The 26510-nt window shown below is 34.2% G+C and overlaps 1 protein-coding gene across 1 annotated transcript in view; it reads right to left on the bottom strand.

Annotated features, from left to right (window-relative positions):
- The window catches only part of rg (A kinase anchor protein rugose), a 1380990-nt gene that overhangs the window by 628401 nt on the left and 726079 nt on the right, over window positions 1–26510 (bottom strand). Inside the window, exon 32 of the mRNA XM_090393458.1 lies at window positions 18344–18470. Within this exon, the coding sequence (XP_090249584.1) occupies window positions 18344–18470 (127 nt within the window). The remainder of the gene's footprint in view (window positions 1–18343; window positions 18471–26510) is intronic.

Below are 26510 nucleotides of genomic sequence, written 5' to 3'. Positions count from 1 at the left end.
TGTTGACTTTTGTTTTCAATAAACTAAAAAAAAAGTGCTAATTTTTGAGGCCTCATAATGATGTTGCGTCTCGGGCCTCCAAAAGTATAAATATATGTATACCAATGTTGTATTGTGTTATTAAAATTAGTTATTATGGAAATGTTGACTTTTGTTTTCACTAAACTAAAAAAAAAAAGTGCTAATTTTTGAGGCCTCATAATGATGTTGCACCTCGGGCCTCCAAAAGTATAAATGCAGCCCTGGACACTGCCTGTTTGTAATGCTAGCGGTGAACGCTCATTTTCTGTACTTTTACACAATTCGTTAAGTCAGATGCATTTGAGAAATTTGTCAATTATGTTCATAGAAAGATGATGTTGAATTATTAGATTATAAATGCATGATAGATAAGTTATATAGTTATAAGGTATATATAATTGATAAATACTTCATTAAGTAAATGTATAAAAATTTATTTGTGAATTACTGAATAGTTTAAAGTCCATGTCTTTTATAATTAAGTTTATTTTTATTTATAAATATTCCAGTTACTGGATTTTGAAATGGATAAAAAGAAATCGGGTTTTCAATATTGCAAACGTAAAGCAGAAAAGAAAGAAAGATTGAAAAAACAAGGTGCATTTTTAAAATATCTTTGCCGAGAAGATCGTAATCACATACAAGAAGAAAATCTTCAAGATTATTCGTCTATAGTTTTGATTAATGAATTGGAGAATTCTACAGATACCAAAAATTGGTATCTGTAGAATCTAAAAACACTACAGATCATATGAGTATTGTTGATTCTGAAGCTGGTTGTTCTACAGATCCAATCATAAAAGGATTTGATTTTACAAATTTAAATTATAATGATCCAGCAACTTGGTGTCCTGCAAAATTTTCCAATATCAATCAATTACGTCAACTATTAGTTGAACATGGACCAGAACAGATTCATAATTTTGATTTTCCAAAAGATAACAATAATAGACTATTTTCAATGACTCATTATACTCGAAGACTATTTACCGGTGAGACAATGCAGCATCTGTGGTTATTGTACTCAAAATCTACGGATTCTGCATTTTGCTTCTGCTGTTTATTATTTGATCAATGGCGGATTAACCTTGCTGATTCTGGATTGAGGGACTGGAAAAATGCTTCTTCCATTTTAGCTGCACAAGAAAAAAGTCAAAGACACGTTGAAAATTACCATAAGTGGAAAGAATTAGAAATTTGAATAAAAGAAAACCATTGATGAAGAGAACTTGCTAGTTATTAGAAATGAGGAGAAACACTGGGTGCAAGTATTAGAATGACTCTTTGCTTTAGTTCAGACGTCAGCTATTCAAAATTTATCATTTTGAGGAACAAACGAGACATTGTTTTCACATGGAAATGGAAATTTTTTGAAATTTGTTGAATTTCTAGCCAAGTTTGATCCAATAATGAACATCTTCGAAGAATAAAAGATACATATATGCATTATCTTGGAAAAGATATTCAAAATGAAATAATAAACATCTTCGCTAATGCGATAAAAAAGAAAATTTTAGAATCTCTTGTTGCAAAATATTATTCCATAATTATTGACTGTACGTCCGACATTGGTCACACAGAACAATGAGCATGGTACTTCGATTCGTAGACACTAGTAATAGCACGATTTCTATAAAAGAACTTTTTGGGATTTATAGAAATAAAAAATACCACTGGAGAATTTTTATCAAATGAAATACTAGGAACTCCAGACAAATTTTCATTACCAATACAAGATTTAAGAGGTCAATAAGGATACGATAACGCCAGTAATATGAAAAGTGATGTAAAAGGTGTGCAGTGACGAATTTCAAATATTAACCCGAGAGCAATGCATGAACCCTGTAGTTCACATTCATTAAATTTAGTAGTGAATTGCACTGCTAATACTTTAGATGCCACAGCATTTTTTGACACAGTACATCGTCTATATGTATCTTTTTTCTGGTTCGACTCGTCGATGGGAATACCTCAAAAGACACATAAGTAATTTTACACTCAAACCAGTCTGTGATACATGATGGGAGAGTCGAATTGACTCATTAAAGCCCCTAAGATATAATTTGTCCGAAGTTTGCGAAGCACTGCAAGAAATATCTCAAGATGATAGTTAATGTGGATTAAGTGGAAATACCATGAAATTAGATGCAAGTAGTCTTCTTAAAACTCTAAGGAAGTTCAAATTAATCGCATCCTTAGTATGTGGTACAATATACTTTTTGAAATAAACTTTACAAGTAAACAACTTCCTTGATATAAATGGTGCCATAAATTGTATTAATGATACAAAGAATTTCTTAATGAAAATCTGAAATAAGGATGAATTTGAAAAGATGTTAACAGATGCGGAAAAAATCGCTGGTTGTAGGTGTAACACCTAATTTTGAACAAGAAAGGGTAAGACTTAGGAAAAAAAAGAAACAATTTGTGTATGAAGCAGAGGATGAATTCATAACAGATTTTAAACAAAAATTTAAAGTAGATTTTTATTTTTCAATTATTGATACTGCAATTGCATCTGTTGATGAAAAATTCAAGCACATGTCTACAATTAACGAAAAGTTTGGTTTTCCTTTAAATATATATGAATTTCAAAAAATTACTTCAGCAGAACTGCTTAAAAAATATTTGATATTGTAAAATTATTTAACACATGATAATTCTAGAGATACTGACGAAACAGATTTATGTAGTGAATTACAAATAATAGCAAGGCGAATTCCAGAAAATACTTCCTCATTAGATGTCCTGTCATACATATGCAAAAATAATTTAGAAAATAGTGTTCCAAATGTGTTTATTGCTCTGAGAATTTTTTCAACATTGCCAGTATCGGTAGCAAGTTCAGAAAGGAGTTTCTCGAAATTAAAACTTACAAAAACTTACACTCGCTCTACGATGGCTCAGGAATGAAATGACTCACCGGTCTAGCAATAATATCTATAGAGCATGAAATTGCATCTACAATCAATATAGATGAATTAATTCCAAACTTTGCCAAAGCAAAAGCCCAAAAGATTAATTTTTCATAATTTTTGTATTCAAGATTAATTTTCTTGCTATACAGATATTAGAAGTAATGATATATGTATACAAATGTATTGGTTTTGATTAATAAAGTTTATATATAAACTTTTATATATAAATGTTCTTAATGATATTATTTTTATAAATATCCACATGTGTAGGAGTACATGTGCTTGTGTGAGTATGACAAAATATATATATATATATATATATCCCTCGATTAGTACGCCTAATGCGTTCTTTAAAACAGGCGCATTAATCCAAAACGCACTAATCAAATATAATAACCTATGGGAAAAAGTATAATTTGATTCTCAAATTTCTTTTTTGAACCTTAATTTTTTTATAAAAGAATGAAGGTATGTCTCAGGGCCTAGTTAAAGGAAAATCATGAAGCTGGAAGACAATAAAACATATTCAGAATATAAATTTTATTGTTGTACGGCGCCAGTTGTAATCGGCTTGCAGGCAATTTTTATGATTGGCCATAAACAGCGGAATTCTCTTTCTCGATTGCTGAAAGATTTCGATGTGTGAAAATTAACAATAATTCATGAATATTTCCATGTTTAAAAATATGCCACTTGGTCACGGACGTTTGCTACACAGATGTCATTTCCTTCAGTTTTGAGAAGAGAGGACACCGCCGATTGTTATAATCCGCTTGCAGGCAATTTTTATGACTGATCATAAACAGCGGTATTCCCTTTCCCAAATGTTGAAAAGTTTCGATGTATAAAAATTAACGATACACAAATATTAGGCGTTCTGGGTGTGAGCTTTTCTTTTCGACATACTCTTGAATATTATTCTCCTCAGAATATTTCCACTATAAAATATTTATTCATAAAAAAATGCTTAGAAAACTAAAATGACAAATTCCAGGAACTTCTCGCAGAACACAGTTTGGGAAACCCTGGTATACACAGTGTACACGGAAGTAGTGTAGTATGCCATTAAAAATAACTTCATAAAATGTTTTATATCGGTAACTAAATTATTTTATTCTGGTGAATGATTTTTTAAAATAGTTAGCCATAAAAATGTATAGATAGAAAATTTTTAAAATCTGTAACATTTATTTTTAAGATGCATATTGGCGCACTAATCGAATTTGGGTATCGAAAAAATGATGCACTAATTACTGCATAGAGACAATGCATAGGGGCGCCTAAATTTTCTTTGCCTAGGGCAGTGATGGCAAACTTATGATACATATATCAGCACTGACACACTTGAGGGTTTCAGGTGACACACCTTGGATGTTGAAAAATATTGGTATTCTGATGAAAAACTGCAATAAATCGTGTAAGATCATTCTCAGTTAAGGCGAAGGTAGGTTTCGGCTTTGAGAATAAATTCAAAATATTTCAACGTGATTTAGAAAGTAGCAATTTTAAGTATTTCCCAAGAGTGAAAATTTTTTTAACGAAACCAGCCCCAAAAATCGTGAACAACATATCAACCAATCTTAAAATCTTTGCTAAAGCTCCTCTAACAATTTTCTCTTCTACATATTCTTGTGCAATTCTATTTTCTGCCTTAAATAATATCAAATCGAAAGGGAGAAATAGATTGAGCAATAATTTGAGCGCTGCCTGTATAGCATTAAAATGTACACACTGTAGCCTTTCTATAAAGCAACTTTCTACCAGCCCTCAGCAACAGAAAAGTCATTAAATGTAATGTAAGTTTGTAACTTCCGTTTATTAAATTAATTGTATAATATGAATTTATAGATTTTATATCAATGTCCTATTAAATAAATAGCCTAATATGATATGTATAAGTCACCATCTATGATTATGTAGTTAAATTTATAATGCATGTATGCAAGGTTAATATTTAAAAAAAAAAAGATGTTTGACACACCTGGGTAAAAAGGTTTGCCATCACTGGCCTAGGGGCACCAGATACTCTCGCACCAGCCCTGTTTATAGGCTATGGTGACTTCAGATGCAAGAATGAGTCTGTCAAGCCCATCCTTTGATATGAATGCGAAAGCCAGTAATGTTCAAAGAGTTATAATTTCTAACAGTACTATTGTCTTCAAACATACTTTTGTAGTTTGATTTTCTTTCTTGACTACTTGTATAAAAACTATAACTTTTTTTGAAGGTTAGTCAAGTGAATTTTAATTTATCGTCCTACATGTTTCACTGATTTTTGCTATCGGCATCTTCAGGGAATACAATTGGTAAGCTATATGAAGATAACAGACTAGGTTTTTAACCGACAGTTCTAATTCATACAAAATTAGTATTGCGCGAGACAATGCACGTGTCTCGGGAACATGATTTATTTGTTGCGAGACATAATGTAATTGGCATGAAAGTTCATTTCTTTGATGTTTAGTGATCTGATTAAAGCTTTCCAAATTTCTGGTAGGATTAGACCTTGATTCTTATTTAGGTTTCCTGTTGAATGGGCGACCGTGGAATAGTAATTCTCTTCTATATAAGGCATATGACTCTTATCCCACTCACTGAAGTGGTTGGTAGAGGCAAAGTGACAAGAAAGGCCTGAAATATCTTGTCTGTTGTTTCTGACATATCCTATGTGTTCCTTCTGTCTCGTTTCGAAGCTTCTAGAGGTCTGACCAACGTAACTAACACCACAGGAGCAAGGTATATTATATACTCCAGAGTACTTGTAGAATGGATGAGGGTCTTTTGGTGATCTTAAAAATTTCTGAATAGTATTGACCGGCTTGAACGCTACTCTAATATTGTGTGGTTTTAGAAGGATAGCCAATTTTTGGAAATGCTGCAGACAAACAGAATGGTTATAATACTGATGTATTTTGTGTCATCACGTTGTCCTTGTGGTATATCCGAAAAGAGAATTTGCAGAATCTTTTTGGATAACCATTTAAGGATAGCTCTCTGGATATTGTAGTTAATTCTTTTTGTAAGTCATCTTGGTCTGTTGTGTAATGTATAGCTCTTTTCTTAAGCATATGGATAATGCTAAGTTTCTGGGATATATGGCGTGACGAGTTGAAATGGATGTAACGTCCAGTATTCGTAGGTTTTCTATACACAGACAGGTTGATACTGTTACTGGTTTGTTTCCACAGGAAGTTTTTCATCTTTTTCAATTTCTAATGTGAATTTGATGGTATGGTGGAAACTACTGATATGGTTGAGATAATCCATTAGTTCTTCTTTTGTGTGATTCCAAATGATAAAGATGTCATCAACATATCCGTACCAAGTTTTTAGTTTTGGGGTAATTTGAGATAAGATTTTATCCTCTAGGTCTTCCATGAATAAGGCAGCACAAGAAGGAGAGAGAGGGGGCTACCCATGGCTAATTCGGTAAGTTGTTTGTAAACTGTTTTTTGCCAAATGAAATAGTTCGAAGTTAAACAATGATTGAACAAAGTAGTGACGTTTTCTTAGGAACAAGTTGTCTAAGATGTTGATGACCTCCACAACTTAAAACTGAAATATTAAAATCTCACAACATTTTATTGAAAAATTAAAAACATCGCTATCTCTCAAGATGATATACTAGCAAGCCTTGATATCACATCTTTATTTACAAACATTCCAGTTGTCCTTTTTCAATTAGAAATTGAAAAAGATGAAAAACTTCCATTCCTAGACATCATAATAAAGAAACAAACCAATAACAGTATCAACCTGTCTGTGTATAGAAAACCTACGAATACTGGATGTTACATCCATTTCAACTCATCACACCATATATCCCAGAAACTTAGCATTATCCATATGCTTAAGAAAAGAGCTATACATTACACAACAGACCAAGATGACTTACAAAAAGAATTAACTACAATATCCAGAGAGCTATCCTTAAATGGTTATCCAAAAAGACTCTGCAACAAGATTCTCTTTTCGGATATACCACAAAGACAACGTGATGACACCCAATACATCAGTATTATAACTATTCCATTTGTCAGCAGCATTTCCAAAAAATTGGCTATCCTTCTAAAACCACACAATATTAGAGTAGCGTTCAAGCCGGTCAATACTATTCGGAAATTTTTAAGATCACCGAAAGACCCTCATCCATTCTACAAGTACTCTGGAGTATATAATATACCTTGCTCCTGTGGTGTTAGTTACGTTGGTCAGACCTCTAGAAGCTTCGAAATGAGACAGAAGGAACACATAGGATATGTCAGAAACAACAGACAAGATATTTCAGGCTTTTCTTGCCACTTTGCCTCTACCAACCACTTCAGTGAGTGGGATAAGAGTCATATGCCTTATATAGAAGAGAATTACCATTCCAGAACCTTCAAGGAGGCTGCTACGGTAGCCCGTTCAACAGGAAACCTAAATAAGAATCAAGGTCTAATACTACCGGAAATTTGGAAAGCTTTAATCAGATCACTAAACATCAAAGAAATGAACTTTCATGCCAATTACATTATGTCTTGCAATAAATAAATCATGTTCCCGAGACACGTGCATTGTCTCGCACAATACTAATTTTGTATGAATTAGACTTGTCAGTTAAAAACCTAGTCTGTTACCTTCATATAGCTTACCAATTGTATTCCCTGATGATGATGCCAATAGCAAAAATCGGTGAAACATATAGGACATAAATTAAAACTCACTTGACTAACCTTCAAAAAAAGTGTTATAGTTATTATACTTTTGTAGTGTTTTTGAAAGGAGTTAAGGATGTCTTGAGTGGTGGACATGACTTCACCATAAACGCAGATTTGAGTGATAGTCCTTTCTTTGCACAATTTAGTGAATTGTCTCTTGAAGCATGCAGCTGAAGGGCAATCTACAAAGTGTTGTTGTATTCTTATTTTAAAATTTCTTTCTTCTACTTGTTGAAGCCTTTCCAATTCTATCTCAAACATTAACACAGAGATATATGTTAATGTTTCTAACGATGTTACTACATTCTGTACCATTGTGTTGGTTTGCTATGAACTAGTTTCTCTCTTTATACAGGTCTTCAACTTTTCTCTTTTGAGGAAAGCCTGTTCTTTAACCATTCCATCATATTCTGTTTTACTGCTTGTTTTTATTTTAACAACATATCCTAATTCTAGGTAACATTATTTCAATTTGAACAAAGGGTCTGGAATTTTGTTGAAAAAATCAACGGAAAATTTCATGGAAGTCTCCATGATCCAGAACTGATCTATACTTCCATGCAGTGGAACTTAAGTAGAACTGGATTAATCTGACATGTTGATGTCAAGATGTTTTATCTGAATTCTTTATAAGGGAAGAAGAGATATAAATTCTATCAAGACGAGTAACAATAACTTGATTCATGTATGTGTAAGCCTGGAGATTAGGATTGCGAATCCTCCATAAGTCTACTAGTTGAGCATTGTTAACACATTTTTAACTGTGCAGATCCCACTTTTCCATTCCTGGAATGTCCTCCTATTTTGTCTAATGTGGAGTTTTCAATACATTTCCAGATTCTAGCTGCTATGATGTAGTGGGCACCATATAAATATGGCTCCACTCCTGAAAGAATTTTCATCTAACTGTTCCAGTGAAGGGAGAATAAACATTTATAAATCTTATTACACAGCCACAGTATTTCCAGTCTATTGTCAAGATTCTCCCTTCTGCATCCCATTGGATATTACAGAATGAACTAAGGATGGGGGGAAGCAAGAATAAAATCTCCAGCCCTGTTAAATTTTCCAAAGCTCCAATAAGAAAGAAGTGGATACCTATCTGTTCAAGTATTTAAATCTTTATATCTGAAGAAGTACGTCTCTTGGAGAAACAAAAACCTGATATCATATTATAAGTTTCCATATAGTTTCTTGTTTAACATGTCTGTGGAATCTTCATACATTTAATGAGGTAATGCTGAAAGGAGATGCTATTAGGTATAGTTTCAGGGAAAATTCCCATGCTACTCCTCTTAACCACTATTATTATAATTACGGCTATTATAGCCTGTTTTTTGTTTAGGAGTGTCCCTTATTTTAAATACATTGGCTATTATTACTCAAAAAAGGGGTATATATATATTTTAGGGCATTATGGGTGGGTATAGAAGGCAATTATAGCAAAATAAAAGAGGTGGAAAAATTTTGTACATACCTTGTTTGAATACTAGGATGTCTTCCAATTTCATGATCCTGCTGAAAGTTGTTTATAACAAGGGGGGGGGGGTGTTATGATGCGGGAAAAATAAATTTAGAAACCCTGGTTTTGTGTTAATAATATACACACGCATATATATATATATACACTATTGTGTTCAGGGGCGCATATTGGTGGGGGGGGGAGGAGAAGGGTTTACTTATGGGGAAACTGGGGCAGGGGAGAGCATTAACGGGATGTGGACCGTTTCGCTCGACTGACCATCATTGGAACATTTTCGGAATGAGCGTAGGGCTATGTCAAGACTGGAAGTTGAATCTGCCAAATAAGGGCATTTGTTGTCGCTAAATGGCCAGGGGCGTGGCTTAATTTGTAAGTTCTGGATCATCCAGCATTCGGAAATTAGGTAGGGGCGGTGGACATTGATTGAATTTTTATCGCATTTTATGGCAATAGTTTCGGATATTCTAAGCATTGTTTCATTGTCTTGTTTGTCTATGATTATGGCCTTGTCGATTTGGGGGATATGTTTCAGTTCAAGGGCGTGAGCTGCAATTTCTGTCTTCCCTGTACTTCGTGTTTTGTTTTTCTTTTTGATGTTGCGATGTTTTTTGTGTTCAGATAATCCGGAATGGGAATATTGCAATCCCTGAAGTGCTCTTGTAGTCTAGTCCATAAAGACCTAATTGTAGAGCCAATGTCACAGTTTTTTTGACAGTTTTTTTTTTTTAGGTGATGTCACAGTTTTTCTGACAAGGAAATTTGTAGACTACGTTGTGGTGTTTGAATATTTCTTTGTGTGTGAGAGATTTAGTGGGTTTTAGGAGAGTTGCTAATTTTTGGTTCATGGTGAATACTAGCTTATAGTCCTTGTGTTTGAAAATGTATTTGTAGGCTTTGTATGTGTTTTGGATGTATGGCAATTTGATAACCATACATGTAGGGAAGTCTGTTTTGGTTGTATTATTGTTATGACAAGATTTTTCCGTACTGTTCACGTAACTTATTAGATGTGTGGGATAGTTGCGATTTTTGAAAACCTGTGTTAAATACTTTAATTCCATGTTAAGATAATTACTGTTGGTTGAGAATTTGTAAGCATTGATAAATTGTGATAGGATGACTGATTTTTTAATGGAATATGGGTGGTATGAATTGAAATGGAGGTAGTTTCCGATATGTGTGGGTTTGTGGAATATCTTTGTAGCTATTTTGTTATTGCTTCTGATTAATGGAGATGCTATGATTAATGAAGTGTCATTGGAAGTCTTTAACTTCTAGATTTTGGATGAACCTGATGAGGTCTTCAATCTGTGAAAGAACAATCATGTAGCCTGCTTCTTGTAAACTGTTTTCCAGTTTTTTCCAGTTGCTTTCCATTATTTCCAGAGTTGTACAGCAGGTGCCGTCCCTCAATGAGTCTTTGGACTCCCTGGAGTTGTCAAATAATAATAATTTCAATTTCATGCCTACCATCCTTGATTTGGAAGATAGTTATTTTCTTTTCATGTAAATGATAAAAGTACAGAGAAAACTGTGAATCAGTAAACTTTATTTTTTTCTTTAATTGAATCTCTTGCTTTTTCTTTATTAACATGAGATGGTTCTTCACAGTCCATAAACTCTTCTGAGCCTGAAGAGTTTTCATTTGACAATCCACAATCTTCTTCATCTTTACATTTTTTATCAATTCTTTTTCGTTTAGATGTAGTTCCTTTTTTAAATTTTTTTTTTGTTTATCCTCAATTTTTTTTTAATAATTCATCTTTCCATTTTGATAATCTTGTTATTAAGTTATTAAGTTCTTTCAGTTGCCTTACTTGCTTTTTTGTTTCTTTTCCAATTTCCTTGTAGAACAGTTTCATATATTTGCATTTCATTTTGTACCTGTTCAGTTGTTATACTAGGTTCATTATTGGTAATTTCAACCGATGTTGTTCCATCCATATTTGAGTGAGAAAGTGGCTCCTGCAGTTCTGGAATTTTTGGGCTAATTTCTAGCTGATTTACCAAGTGTAGTTCGTCTATAAGCGGCATCTTTAATAGACTGAATTGGAAGATCCAGGCACTCTTCATCATGCCTCTCTGATATATACAGTGTTCTAATTGGCTCTACCATTGTTCCCACTCTTTCAGCAAAAGTTCTAAAATTACAAGTGTTAACGTCGTGTTCAGAACTTTCGCATTTCTGACAGGGTGTGAGACAGTGATTAGCTATATGTGTGATCTCCATGCATTTGCTACATTTTGATTTTGGGAAGTTACCACCCAAGTGATCGTATGAACCACAACTCAGACACTGCCTTTGTACTCTGGGACAGTTTACCATAAACTGGGTTGTACTGATGTTGACAAAATTTGGTACGGGCATCTTCATATCCATTATGAAGGTAACATCACCAGAAAACCAGTTTGAATCTTAACCTGATAAAACCTTTCATATGTTACTGATTTTACCCCATTTCGAGAATGTCTGCATAAGAATTTCATTGCTATTCTGTAATATCTCCCAACTATTACAGTAATAACTGTGCTGCCTTCGCAAGTAAAACCCTGTAATAGTTTGTCCCTTGTTTCTATATCTAACTACAATTAAATATTTCTCTTTGGCATATGGGGTCAAAGAATAAATCTTAATAGCATCAACTATCTCTTTTAAAACCTTAGTCACACGTCTCGCTTCTTCACATCCTGGAATTTCTATTCCTAGAATTTGCACCCTTGGAGGAATTGGTACCATTATCTCAGTTGGGGAAAAAGACTAAGACTCTGCATTTGATACTAAGAGAGAGAATAAAAAAAGAAACCTTTCAGTCGTAAGATTGAGAATTAAATAATTCCGTGTTATAGAAATAATTCTACACCACCAACAAATGAGCTATCTGAGCTACTATAAAATGGCAGCCATGATACTGCCAAAAGTAACCCAGTAATGCAGATATTAATTGCACTACCAGTAACTTAATATTACACTTTAAAAATAAGCAAGTGGAAGCTAGACCAGTAGTAATACCAAGGTTGAAGTAATGCAGAAGTCATATTTCCATATACAAGTAGCCAAAAGGGGTCACACCTTATTACTAATATACTCTGGATTAGAGATAGATGTTGAAAGTTTCCACTTTATACTATAAATGCATAAATACTATAATACTATAAATGCATAAATACTATAAATAATAAAATACCATAAATAATGCATAGCATTATACATGTCCATAAGGATATGTGCTTGGCATTATGGGACATAAGGCCAGTTATTTGAAGTCATTAGACTCTATATATGAGTTGCCTAGTGAAGTTAGATTTTTATAATTTTGTGGCATCTTTAATTTATAGAATAACTAAGTGGAAAAACTTCCAACAAGTAAGTTTTGCGTAGTTTGGTATATGCAGAATATATCGTAAAGCATTTTTTGTCCTTTTTTTTTAGATGCCAATCCTAATGCTGTGGCCTCCTCTCTTTGAGAGGGTTGCAGTAATTACTAAAGAAATATGACGTAAGGTGGTTTCCTATTGCCTTCCTTGCCATAAGTATTTATGATTGTAGCCATGTGTGTGTATTCATGGGACCGGTTTGCCTCTTTTGAGGGAAAAAAAACCCGAGTTACTGGGAGAAAAAATTCTCCATCTCCGTACGAGACCGATTAACTCACCTTTAGTCAAAAGGTGAATAAAGGTGAGCCAGATAAAGGTTTCTCATGTCATAGATGGGAATCGAACCCAGGTCTTTCTGACCAAAGGGCTTTGTCTATTCTGACTGAGCTATGATAGCTCCTTTAGATGCTATTAATTTCTAATTCCACCACAGTTTGTGGAAGGGCTGAAAGAGACTATTGTTATAGGTGATGTTTTTGGACATCGCAGTTATTGCAGCTTGTTTATACACTCTAAAAAATTCTCTGCTTTATTAACAGAAGAGGAGCTAACTATTGCAAAATTACATTCTGAAAGAAAAGATAATATCAGGTTGGTCTATTTTCCTTCATAATATCTGTGACTACCCATGTAAGAGAGTGGTATCACAGGAAGATTTTCATCCCTCAGATGTTATTTTCTACTTCTTGTTTAAAAAACTGGAAAAGGGATAGCAAACAAAGTGTGATGTTGAAAACAGTGCAGTTCCAGTAGGCAGGCCTTCAGAAATACAACTTAAATCTACTACTCAGAAAAAAAAAAAAACTTACTCGACCAAGCTATCGGTCTATGTTATATTGATATTTTATAGGTGATGTAAAAAAAATGTTAGGTTGACAAAACAAGGAATACATTCTTTAATTCTCAATATACAGGGTTAGCCTAAAAGAAATAGACAGTTTAAAAGCTGAAAACTTTGAAAGTGTCCATTTCTTTTAGGCTAACCCTGTACATTACATGTAATGTAATGTACAGGGTTAGCCTGTACATTACATGTAATGATACAGAAATAGGCTTTCTTTTAAGGTGGGCTTAAAATGTATGCCACAACACAGTTATCACAACTCAGTTTTATTTCATTTATTGTTCATAATGAAGGGTGAGTTTATATAAATTATCCATAAACAATAACTTAACAGGGAAGACAAATAATAAAATTTACGAAAACAAGAAAGTAGGTAGTACAGGATATGAAGCTATTCAACTTTTCACAATGCACTCATGCGACAATTATTAAATAACAGTATTATAAAAGAATCTGTGTTATGTATTAGTCATAACACAGATTTTATTACACTAAGCAAATTAATATTATGAGCTGTGTAAAAAACCTTAGGACAATATTACGTTACAATTGTGCACCTACTTAAAGGGTAAAGGTGTTGGAAGAATACAATGTATAGATCAAATACAGCATTCGATTAGATTATGCCAATTTTAATTTATGTGTTTATAATAACCTGTTTATTTTGTTAATTAAATCATATTCTGAGAAAAGCATGATTATTATTATTTTTTTAAATAATAGCTTGTCTATTACACATGTCTTGTGTATTTATACCTAAGTTTAATATTCAACTAAATGAATGCACATTGAGTGGATTAAAATTTATTTATTGAAAATGATAACTGCAACTTAATTTAAATTCATATATTATTATTATTATTAAGAGAGACCTCCAAGGAGTCAGGAACTCATTGAGGGAACCACATGCACCAGCTATCACACTTATTCTTGAATTCATTCACACTGCTTACATTCACAACATCCAATGGCAATCCATTCCAATTACACATCACCCTATGAGAGAAAAATCTAGGCCCTCACACCTTTCTTAGCAGTATTCATTCTCATAAATTGAAAAATTACATGAATTGAAATTCTGTATCATCCTTTCAGAAGGTTGTAAGTCTCAATCATATCACACCTCTTTCTTCTGTTTGCTAGTATATGCAGTCTATAAATTCTCAATCTGTCTTCATAATCAGAATTACATAATCCTGATATCATTTTTAACACTCTCCTTTGCATTCTCTTCAGTATATTAGAATCACAACGAAAGCCAGGAGACCAGACCTGTGCACAATAGTCTAAGTGAGGTCTTATCAATGCCTGGTAAAGAGGCAAAATGACATCCTTATCTTTATATGTTAATGTTCTTCTCAGCATCACAATTATCTTTTGAGTTGTATTTGCAATCTTTGCTATATGGCTCCTGAACTTCAACTTCCTATCTACTAACACTCCAAGATCCCTAGCCTCATCAGTTTCTTCTAGCATAATCCCACTAAAGTGAATGACTTTACATTTACTGACACATTGAACTGACATCCATTTTCTCATGCCCACAATTTCAGCCTTTTCAAATCATTCTGCAAGTACTGGATATCAGCAGCATTCCTGATTACCCTACCTATCTTTGCATCATCATCAGTAAATAGCTGTAAGTCGCTTGTCAAATCCTTTCCAATATCACTAATATATAGATTGAATAACAGTGGACCAAGCACTGATCCTTGCGGTATACCACGGGTTACCTTAAATCTTTGAGACTTGCATTCCCCCCCCCCCCTTAACCACTACCACTTTTTGATATCTGTCAGCCAGCGATCATCTTATCCATGCTAATATTCCATCATCCAAACCCATGTTCTCCAATTTATGCAACAGTCTACCATGCTGTATTTTGTCAAAAGCCTTAGAAAAATCCAAAAGTATCATGGTGTATCCATTCCCCTTGTCTAGTTCAATGGTAACATTTTTATAGAATGTGAACAAGTTGCTAAAACATGACCTTCCCTTTGTAAACCCATGTTGCTCGTTGTAAAGTAAAGATTCACTATCAACCCATTTCTGAATACGAGCCCTAACCAATTTTTCCAAAATCTTCACCTAGTGGTGAAGATTTTGATACTAACTGTTCAATAGTTGGATTCATCATTCTTTGCACCACCCTTGTATAATGGAATTACCATACATTCATTCCATTCCTGCAGAATCTTCCCTATTCTGAGACTCATATCCTGGTCAAAGGAATAGCCAGTACAGCTGAAAACTCTTTTAGCACACGTGCTGATACCCCCATCAGTTCCTACTGCTGAATTCTTATTCAGTTTTTGAAACAGCTCTAATACCTCGTCCTCTTACACCTGAGTTTTCTTCATCCAGTGAAGAGGTAGCAGTTAGCTCAATGTCGCATAAAGCAAGTTGATAGCTTTTAACAAAATGGACACTCGTTAGTTGAATAACCTCTTCTGCATCTGTAACCCTCATGCCATCTGCATTTAGTAGAGGTATTCTTTCGTATTCATTCTTCTTTTACTTTAAGCATATCAACAGAATTCTTGTGGGTTGTCTTTAGCATGCAGAGCCAGTTTCTTTTCATACTCAGACTTTGCTTTCCATACAAATGTTAACTATTTTGGCCTGCTGCTTAATTTTCACAATGTACATGGTTTTCCTTCCGCATCATCCTTTTCTTATGAATCTCTTGCTTAATAAGATTACACATCCATTTGACTCCTACCCTATTTATTCTTCGAACTCTCAGGGCATACTCTGATATCGCATCATTTAAGTATTGTTTAAATGCTTCCCATGCACAGTTGATATTCTTCCCATCCATCAACTGATCTCGTTCCACTGAAATTAGTACACTCCTCAGTTGGTCATAATTTCCTGCTTTATAGTTCAGCATGTAACCTTTTCTGAATGGAACATTCATAAACTTAGTCACTTCCCAAGTGAGTACTGCATGATCACTGTCACCAACCAGAGGCAGAATAGTTACATCTTTAACCAAAACACCCTCTGACACTATAACGAAATCTAACAGTCTTCGACCTCAAGTTTCTCCTGTCACATGCTGCTTGAGGAAGTTTTCCCGCAACAGTTCAATAAATACATTTTCATTCTTTTCATGAGATTCTGCTACTACTCAATTGATATTTGGATAATTAAAGTCTCTCATTATGATTATTCTTTTCATGGTCATCTTGTCTATTTGGTGATGCATTTTTTCATCATTAGCAACCAATCCACCAGGTCTGTAACAACACCCCACTATGTAATTGATCTTGTTAGATTCCACCTCACACCAGATGGCTTCAAACTCATTGCCACATGAAATACTGTTAGTAGTAGTATGATATGGTAGTGTGCAAGGATAGTAGTATATATGATATGAAAAATGTACATTTTCCAGCACAGTTGAAGTGTTGTGAGATTTATTGTTTTCAAGTAAAACAGCGTAACTATTGCACATAATGGCAACTCAATTTTTGCACATCATGATAAATGACAATTGGAAATGTGGTACAAAGTGAAGTATGCGTGGTGTGAAAAGAACAGTGTAATATTGCCATGAGAGAAATCAGGGGATTTTTGGAACTCCAAAGCAGATCATATTTATTAAAGACTTCCATATAGAAGGAAAAACATTTAAAAGTTATCAATTGTTATGTTACAACGATGATGGCAAAACTTCTGTTGGGGGAAGAAGATGTGGCACATTGGATTTTTAATTACCACAAAAAAAACAGTCTTTCATGTAGAAAGAAAAATAAAGTTCTGAACCTTAAAGAACAGAAGAAAATAAAGAAGATTTATTAACGTTATGACTTTTAGAGAAAACCAGCAACTAAAATTACAAATGTTTTCGCAATTCTATAAAAGGAAATGATGTAGTGTTCTAATTAAGGATTTCAAATTCAGAAGTTTTAATTCTGAAGAACTGGAAATAAAACTACTTTAATAAATTCATTGGTAGCCAAACATTTTCAAACGACTTCATGAATGGGATGATATTTAAAAAAAAAAATTATGCAAAAAAATAAATAAAATAAAATATTTTGAATGTATTTTAGAATGAGGCTAAAAATTCACTCATCACTTGTTTCTGTTTACTTGGCATGTATGAAGAAGCTGTTATGTTCTACAGTTTAAGACTGTATAAGTTATTGTTGCTGACGGTGGAAAGTAACACTTTCTTCACAAATGCCTAATAAACAGAAATAAGTGGGAGTGAATTTTCAGCCTCATTCTAAAATACATTCAATGTGTGTGTGTGTGTGTGTGTGTGTATTTAAAAAAAAAAATTTTTTTTTTTGAATAATTTACACTCTTTTGCATAATATTCCCTCTAATGTTAGTGTGTGCACTATCCGCTATTCCATAGTGTTATGCCTGTTTACCCCCACCCATCCCCATCTACTGAGGATATAAGAGCAGTAACTGAAACATGGGGTCATCAATGTCATCATGGAAAATATACATAGAAGTGAATGCCAGCTACCTGTATGTCAGTATTAAGTGAGATTTGATGGAAAGATGTATGGTTGCCCACAAGGATGACAACTCCTCCATAGGTCTATCTCCTATCCTGTCCTTCATAGAAGTATACTGCAAAGTAGAACTCTTGCCAGGTTTCAAATGCATCTCTTGAAGAAAGCAAACTGCCTTTTGTTTTGGTAAGAGGACCTTGATAACACCATGTTTTGGCATAATTCAAGACAGTTTCATTCTAGTAAAATTTTATTTATGTTAAGCCTTTGTGGATAGGCTTAATTGTCTGTTTGTGAGGTTTTCTTCTTATCAGTTGGATATTTCCTTTTTATGGAATATGGACAGCTAGTGTCTAGCTCTTCCTCTTCAGGAAAGATAGCAAGACATCAAATTCTACTCTGGCCAGGAGATACTAGGTGTTTTAATGGTTGATTTTTCTCTGCAGAGGGAGAGGTTTCTATCCCATCTATTAATGGATCTGGAGGCAATTCCTTAATTCTAAAATATTAATAAACATACTTACCTTCCTTCATTTATTAGCTCAATAAATGCTAATCCAGCATGCTTTTGCAGGGAATTTTGCCATTCTTGAGAGCACAATAACATCACCAACTCTACTACTGATGTACTATTTTTGAAGGTATTCAAACCTATGCATAAAGATATCAACATAACATATGTGAAGAAAATCATTTTTTTTTTAATTAAGTCATATGACTGGATAGCTTTTAAAAGCATGATAAAACAAAAAAAGATTAAATAGATTAAATAATAAAGATTAAAAAACATCGTAAAAATTTAACATTATCAATACTGTGCAATGAACATGAATTATTTAGAACATTCTAATTGAGACATATAGGGACAAACATGAATTTAAATTATAAAAAAAAAAGCTACAGATGATTTATTATTTTTAATATTATTACACCCTCCATTGAGTCACCAGACTCATCATAGGAGATTCATTCAACTGGCAACATATTTATCATGGTAAATCTTAAAATCCTTAACACTCCAACCAGGACCGGCATATAGTATTTTTCTTGTGTATGCAATTAATGTTCGGTGCCTTTCCAAAAAAGTTTTTTTTGAATAAAGTGTGAATAAAATGAACAGGAAATGAAAAACAAATGAAAACCGCTTTACAGTATAATGTTACCTACTGATTAGTCCTGCTTATACAAATTTTTTCAAGTTATATAAATTTTCAAAATAATATAAAATAGTAATATAAAGTTAAGAGATTTATTCAAATATTCTTTTACATTAATTTTGCTAAAAGGGACTCGGCTGGCTTTCATTTTAGCGAAATCCTGTCGCAGTACATCAATGTTGATAGACTGAGCAATATTATTTTCTATTGAAATTACTGTCAAATCATTTAGTTTTTCTTGACTCATGTTTGATCGCAGGTAGTTCTTTATTAATTGTAATTTAGAAAATGTTCTCTCTCGTTTAGCAACTGAAACGGGCAAAGTCAATAGTATTCTCAATGCAATCAATGAATTTGCAAAGAGTTCTTCAAGGTTGTTGTTATAAATCCACTTCAAAACCATTTCTGGTGTACTATTTTCTTCAATTTTTCTAGATAATAATTTCAGCTCTATTTGCAGTTCTTCTGCTTCAATGTCCTTGTTTTCTTTGTCACTTAATGCTTTTTCTAATGAACTACATTTTTCTTCCAATTGTTGGTCTTCCATGTTATCACATTCTGTAATGCTCTTTTTTGGTATATTTTCGTAAATTTTAATAAAAAATTACAGCGATATAATCGGGTCCAGGAAGATCTGAAGGGGCCCGAATGGAAGATGACGTATATTCATAATTATATGTACCATTCGTTGTTCGTTTAAACTATTATCTCATATTTTTTGACATCTTTTAGGCACCTTTTCTTGGCGCCTGTGTATATTGCACACGCCACCAGCCAGGCCTGACTCCAACATTAAAAACATATTCCAGTATCAGATTATTAATATTTCTGCCCTCCCTCACTAACTTCAACATTTCCATATCCAACATTCCAGAGCCCTGATATCGTCTTAGTCCCATGTCTCTGGATCCTCTCCAATGTTTCCGCTTCACGATGAAAACCAGGTGACTAAATCTGAGCACAATAGTCCGAGTGTAGTCTGACCAGTGCATTATATATTGACACAACCACCTCCTTATCCCTACATGTTAGAGTACTTCTTATTGCAGTGGCATTATGATGTGCAGTCTTTACAACACTTGCAAATATGCATTATAAATAATTAACAACGGAATCACTAACATTAATTTAAATCTTTTGTAGAATTTTTAGCTATGTTTCATAGACATTTTCAATATGATTATAGGAAAATAATCAGAAAAAAAGAGAACAATTCAATTGAAATGCACTTTCAAATTAATTCATTATGAACATCATAAACCCTTGGCTCCTTCCATCACAAACTGTTTTGTGTAATCATCCCTTGGCAGCTGTATAAATTTAATTTCTACCTTGCCATGCAGCCTTCCCTCCCTCAAATCCATGTCCCTATAGTTGAACCTATAGTTAATTGCTTCGCCTACACACACTGTGTGTGTAGGCGAAGCAACTCTTTTCATATCTTCTCACCTTTCAGATCACTGATGCCTGCAAAAACAATCACCTCTTTCACTTCTGCCCTTTGTAAACAACATACTGATCTCCTCACCTGGGAAACATGCTTTTCTCACATTCTCATTGAGTACACTCTTATCACAGAATTACTGTACAATATCCTGTCCTTACTCCCAACAAACCTTGCATTTTCAACAAACGTGAATTTAATATGAGGAATTTCATGTGATGTGATATCACATCACATGAAATTCCTCATATTAAATTCACTAAATAAGGAATCCTTAGCTGCCATTTTTCTCATACACATTAGTGCCATGTAATTCATATAGCTGATTTATTGTTTCAGCAATTATGACCTCAGTGATACCTGGAAATAAAATCCAAAAGGCATACAAAAAGCAATGAATTAGATGGTGAAACAAGAGTATGCATGTTCGTAAAAAGAAAAATTTTGAACATACAGACAATATTTTGCATTTTTGTGTCCATCTGGTAGTTTCTTTTTCACATTTTCCAAACACACCCACAATAGAGCTGTCCACATAAAAACAGGTTTTGGTAATAAAATGCCACTGTGTTCATTGTTTACTTTTTTCTTTAGCTCTGCCATGGGATCCTTAGGGGTCTCATGCCAGTCCCAAGTCTGGACAAAGAAGCAGGGTTGGTTAGTTGAGTGTCGATGCTCTGACCTTACTTAAAGAAATAACACGATTGTTATATGAGGCCTATGCCTACATGATCAACAGTTGAAACATGCTGGCTCGAATGTCACCTGGATGAACAAGGTCCATGATACCAATCAAGCAATCAGCATTGGATCGAAAAGTGGGATACTGAAATTAAATGGAAACCGAAACTGACAGAACTATTATTAGTAAGCACATGGAATGTATGGACACTTCGCATGTTAGAAAAACTAGAATTACTTTGTGAGGAAATGAAGAGATATTGATGTGATATACTAGGACTGGCAGAGATGCGATGGACATCATCAGGAGAGATAATGGATGCAAAGTCAAATGGTCAAGACATGATGCCAATCACGAAGCACTGTTAGGCTACAAAAACCAGTCAATGAACAAATCATGGTAGCAAGATTTAAAGCAAAACCATTTAACATATCAATAGTCCAGATATATGCACCCACATCTGACAGCACAGATGAGGATACTGATTTATTTTATAAAGATCTGACAGAGACAATAGAAAATACCAAAAAAAATATACTAATTATTGAAGGAGGCTGGAATGCGAAAGCTGGAATAGAAAACGATGGTTTGGAAAGTGTCATGTGAAAATATGGTTTTGGAGAAACAAACAAACGAGGTGAGAAAATGTTAGAATTTGCTGTGGACCACAAGATGATGGTCTGTAACACAAGATTCCAGTAAATGTAGAAAACGGACATTGCGATCAAATGATGGAAAAACCAAGACCATGATCGACACGATTACAATTAAAAGAAGATGGATAACATCAGTACAGCTGTGGTGAACTTTTCAAGGAGCAGATAGAGATTTGGATCATAGCTTAGTGATTGCAAACATCAAGTTGAAATTAAAAAGAAAATATAAATCCCATATCAAAAACAAAGAGATACAGCAAGAATAAGTGAAGCAGATATAGGAAGGTACAGAACAGTGTTAGAGAAGAAACTAAAAAGTGTGTGTGTGGGGGGGAGGAAATCGAATCTAAGAGTGAAAGGAGTAATGAAGGTAATACAAGATGCAGTTGAAGAAACAGTACCAGAAGAAGATAATGTTGAGGATAAGAAGGGATACATCAGAACAAATAGAGCAATATAGAAGAAAGTGTAACGATGTGAAAAAAGCAATCAGAATGGATAAGATGAAATGGTTAGAAGCTCAACGCAATAATACAGAACAGCACTATGGAGAGCACAAAATGAGGGAACTGTACAAAATGATTAGAACCATCAATAGAAGATGGCAACCAAAACATATCACAATTAAAGATGAAAAGGGCAAAAGTATTGATGAATAAGAGGATAAAATTGTACAGTGGTGAAAAGATACTATAGTGAGCGATATGAATAATAACTAAATTTAGATGGAGTTGGGAAACTGATTGAAGAATTCAAGCAGATATCACCATCAGATAATGAGTATGACATTGACATTTTAAGAGGAAGGTAGAAAAAGCAATAGGATGGCTAAAACACAAGAGTCCTGGTAACGATAATATCACTGGAGAAATGATTAAACATGGTGGCAAAAGCATGGTTACAGAAATGCACCAACTATGTAATTTGGTATGGAAGGAAAAGAAAATGCCAGAGGAGTGGATGAAATCGATATTAGTGATATTATGCAAGAAAGGAAATAAGCTAGTGTAAAAATTATAGAACAATTGCTTTTACTAGTCACCTTGGTAAGGTGATGATGACATTGATAAAACAATTGAGAACACAACTAAAAGCATAGCTTGACAGATGAGCAAGCAGAATTTAGGAAAGATAGAAGTACAATTCAACAGATTTTGACAATGTGGCTAATAGCATAGAAAGCTAGGAGAAAAAAAAATAAAAACATATATACTTGACTCTGTTGATTTTCAGAAGGCATTTGACAGCTTTGACCAGAAAGAAGTAGAAGTGACATTAGCAGTGCTAGAACCCTATGGAATTGACAGAAAACTAATATCCATAATAAAAAATGTTTATAAGAATGCAACAGCAGCAGTTAAAATAGTTAATAGCAGTTAATATCCATGTGAGTTAAAATAGGTGACGATTTGGGGAAATGGTTTAGTACAAGCAACCATATGCCTGGGGAAGGAGTGTCCCAGGTTCAATTCCCGTTGTAGACGTGAGGAATTTGAGGATCTTCCTCAGGCATAGCCAAGTTAGCCGGTCTTGGGCGCGGTCAGTAGGGTTTTTTCTGCCACTTTATCTGGCGTTTTTCATCCCGCAAACAGGCAAACCGGCCCCATGAACATACGCCTCTACAGTCAAAAATATATCCCCCCCCCCAGTGGCAGACCAGGCGACGGGTCGGTCAGGAGTAGTACTAACAAGAAGTCGCATCTAAAGTAACACGCGGACCCTGCATGGGAAGCGGGAATAACGCGTAGTAGAAGAAGAAGAAGTTTAGTACAAGCAGAGGTACTAGACGGGTGGGGGGGGACTCAATATCACCAAGCACTTTCATAGCACATTTAGAAAGAGCAATGGATAAAATGAAGGAAGATGCAAAAGGAATATCAGTATACATGGGATAAGAATTAACAATCTGAGATTTGCAGATGACATTGTTATTATGGAAGAAGACGAAAGAGAACTACAAAAATCATTGAAACTGTTGAATGAGGAAGGAAAGAGATTTGGACTTGTGATGAACTTGGAAAAAACAAAGACAATGGTATTTGGCGAGAAGAACATGAATAAAAGATACAAGTGGATGGAATTGATATAGAAAATGTAGAACAATTCATATATTTGGGAAGTAAAATGACATATGACTTGGACTATAAAAAAGAAATAAAGATCAGGATTGTAAAGGGAAGAACAAATCTGAAGACCATGGATAACATCTGGGAAAGTAAAGTAATCAGCCTGCAAACGAAATTAAGAGTACTAGAAAAATGCATCTTTAGTGGTGTACTGTATGGATCTGAAACATGAGTATTAAATAACGAATCAAGAAAAAGAATTTTGGAAGCACTTGTTACAGGAAGATTCTAAGAATAGGATGGGTACAACAAATCACAAATGAAGAGCTCTATTGGAAGATACAACCAAAGGAGAATTTAATGCAGAAAATTATACAATGGATGCGGCAATTATTTGGCCACATCTGCAGAATGAGCGAGGATCTGAAGATAAAGACATTTATGTTTGGTATTATGGATGGTGTAAACAGAAGGGACAGACCATACAGAGAATGGATAGACAACATAAAGGACTGCTGTGGAATGGGTTTACAGAAACCTCTGCACTGGACAAAGAAAGGTTGAAGAAGATAGTGAAGGAGGCATCGGACACCAACGGCAGTGTGCCCATGGTTTGTGACAATGATAAAGAATGGTAGCAATTTGCATTTTGTTCATCATTTCTTCTGATCGTCACAAAGTCAAACTTTTTTTTAAAGTAATAAATCCAGTTCCATTCATAAGCCATGTTAAAATTCCTCTGCAAGATAGCAACACTGGCTTTAAGCATTAATTAATGAGCAGTGGATTATTTTAAATGGGAGGCGAGTTGGAATTCTACATTTGATTGAAAGGAAATAAGTTATAAGCTGTTCAAGAAAAGAATAGCTTTCCATTAGAAACAGACTAAATATAGCAAGCTAAAACTATCATTTTTGTTTGCCTGTGAGAAAACCATTATGCCAACAATGTTATTTACTCCCCCCCCCCCTCCCCCAATTGATGAAACCAAAAAACTTCAGTAATTATGTTTTAATTTAACAATAATGTGTAAAGCATGCATTGCCCCCAAGATTAGTGCTTCCCTGTAGTGAATGAAGTGCATCTTGAAGTTAATGATCCTTGAAATTGCCGAACAAAAAATCGTTTTACTAACGAGAACAGATAAATATTAGATTACTGTATTCCCTCTTGTTAACTTCTAACACCTTCCAACTTATTACCTTTACCACCTATTACCTATATACTACTGCTACCAGTGAACATTTCTACTCAGTTTGGATTTAATTATTTTGCAATCATTATCAATACCTTTCTGTCCTTCATATGTCTGTGCTCCTTGAATAGTTACTGATACCACTAATTTTGGTCTATCTTGACTTTATTCATGATTTTTCTGTCATTATTGCATGCACATGATAACTGATCACTAGGCTGAGGAGCAATCTCTCACTCTTGAGTGGGATGCAGTGACCAGTTCAAATAGGAAGCTGAAGTTGATTATGAGTAGAGAGTCATAATCTTGATTCTTTTTGCTCTAGCCTTTTGTTTTAGCCTTAGCCAATAACTCTTTTATACATTCTCTCTCTCTCTCTCTCTCACACACACACACACACACCATAACTTATCTCCATGCAAACAATTTGTTCTGATCAACAAAATCATATAATCTCCTCATTCTACTTGCTTACAATACACTCTTGATCACATCACGAGCTTCATTCCCAGAACATACTTTCATTCCTTAAGCAATACATGATGGAAAGAATTCATAGTAAAAAAAACATTGGATCTAGTAACAGCATCTGAACATCCAACTATAAATGAGGCAATTGTTATGCCTCTAATTGGTGAGAATGATCAAGCAGTTTTGATTTAGGTGACAACTCAGAAGGCCCTTCTTATTCAAAGCTGTCAGTGTTTTGAAAAAGAAGGGATGATGTTTTAATGGCACGAGGACAGCAAAGGTCATAGCAGTACACAAGATAAGAAAATCACAAACTTCCATGCCTGCAGCGGAATTTAAACTGGCGATCTGTTGGTTGGAGGGCGGATATGCTAACCACTCGGCCAACCAGGCTGGCGAAAAAGAAGGGATATGGTGGAACTATAAAGCAGATGATGATGGTTCTTCTACCATGCATGGAAAGTAGTCAAGTAGTAGGTGAAGGAAACTATATCTGAATACATCCCTAGAGTTAGGAGAAAGAATCACATGGGAGTTAAATGTGAATTGGATTGTGAAAAGAAGTTAGCTAAACAGGTCAAGGCAATTCAAGATTTATTTATTTTTACTTTGCTATGAAGCAAGTAATCAGAAGAATGACCATGGAAGAATAACCTTACTGAATGCAGATCATAAGAAAGTGCCAAATACACTAAACCCTACTGAAGTTTTACTTCACTGAGAGCATTATTATCACTTCTGACATGGGATTTATGACTGTAAGTCCTGTAAAGAAAGCATGGTGGTGGTGCAATCATTGCTGTAGATTATTTTGCATTATAAAGGGTGCACCACAAGGAGACAATCTGTTTTACACCTTTTCTATTTTATGTAATAGTTTCACCTATTTGAAGTAGATGAAGTCAAAGTATTCAAAGTTATTACAAGAACTTGATTTGAATATAATATAGCAGTTAGATGGATAATACTAGCACAGGTTCTGAAAAGAATGTAAAAGAGAGTTAGCCAAACGGGTCAAGG

The sequence above is a fragment of the Typopeltis vanoorti genome, chromosome 5 (assembly GCF_054136105.1).
Source record: "Typopeltis vanoorti isolate ZY-2024b chromosome 5, IOZ_Tvanoo_1.0, whole genome shotgun sequence".
NCBI classification, from domain to species: domain Eukaryota; kingdom Metazoa; phylum Arthropoda; class Arachnida; order Uropygi; family Thelyphonidae; genus Typopeltis; species Typopeltis vanoorti.
This window is presented reverse-complemented; position numbering and strand designations above follow the sequence as displayed.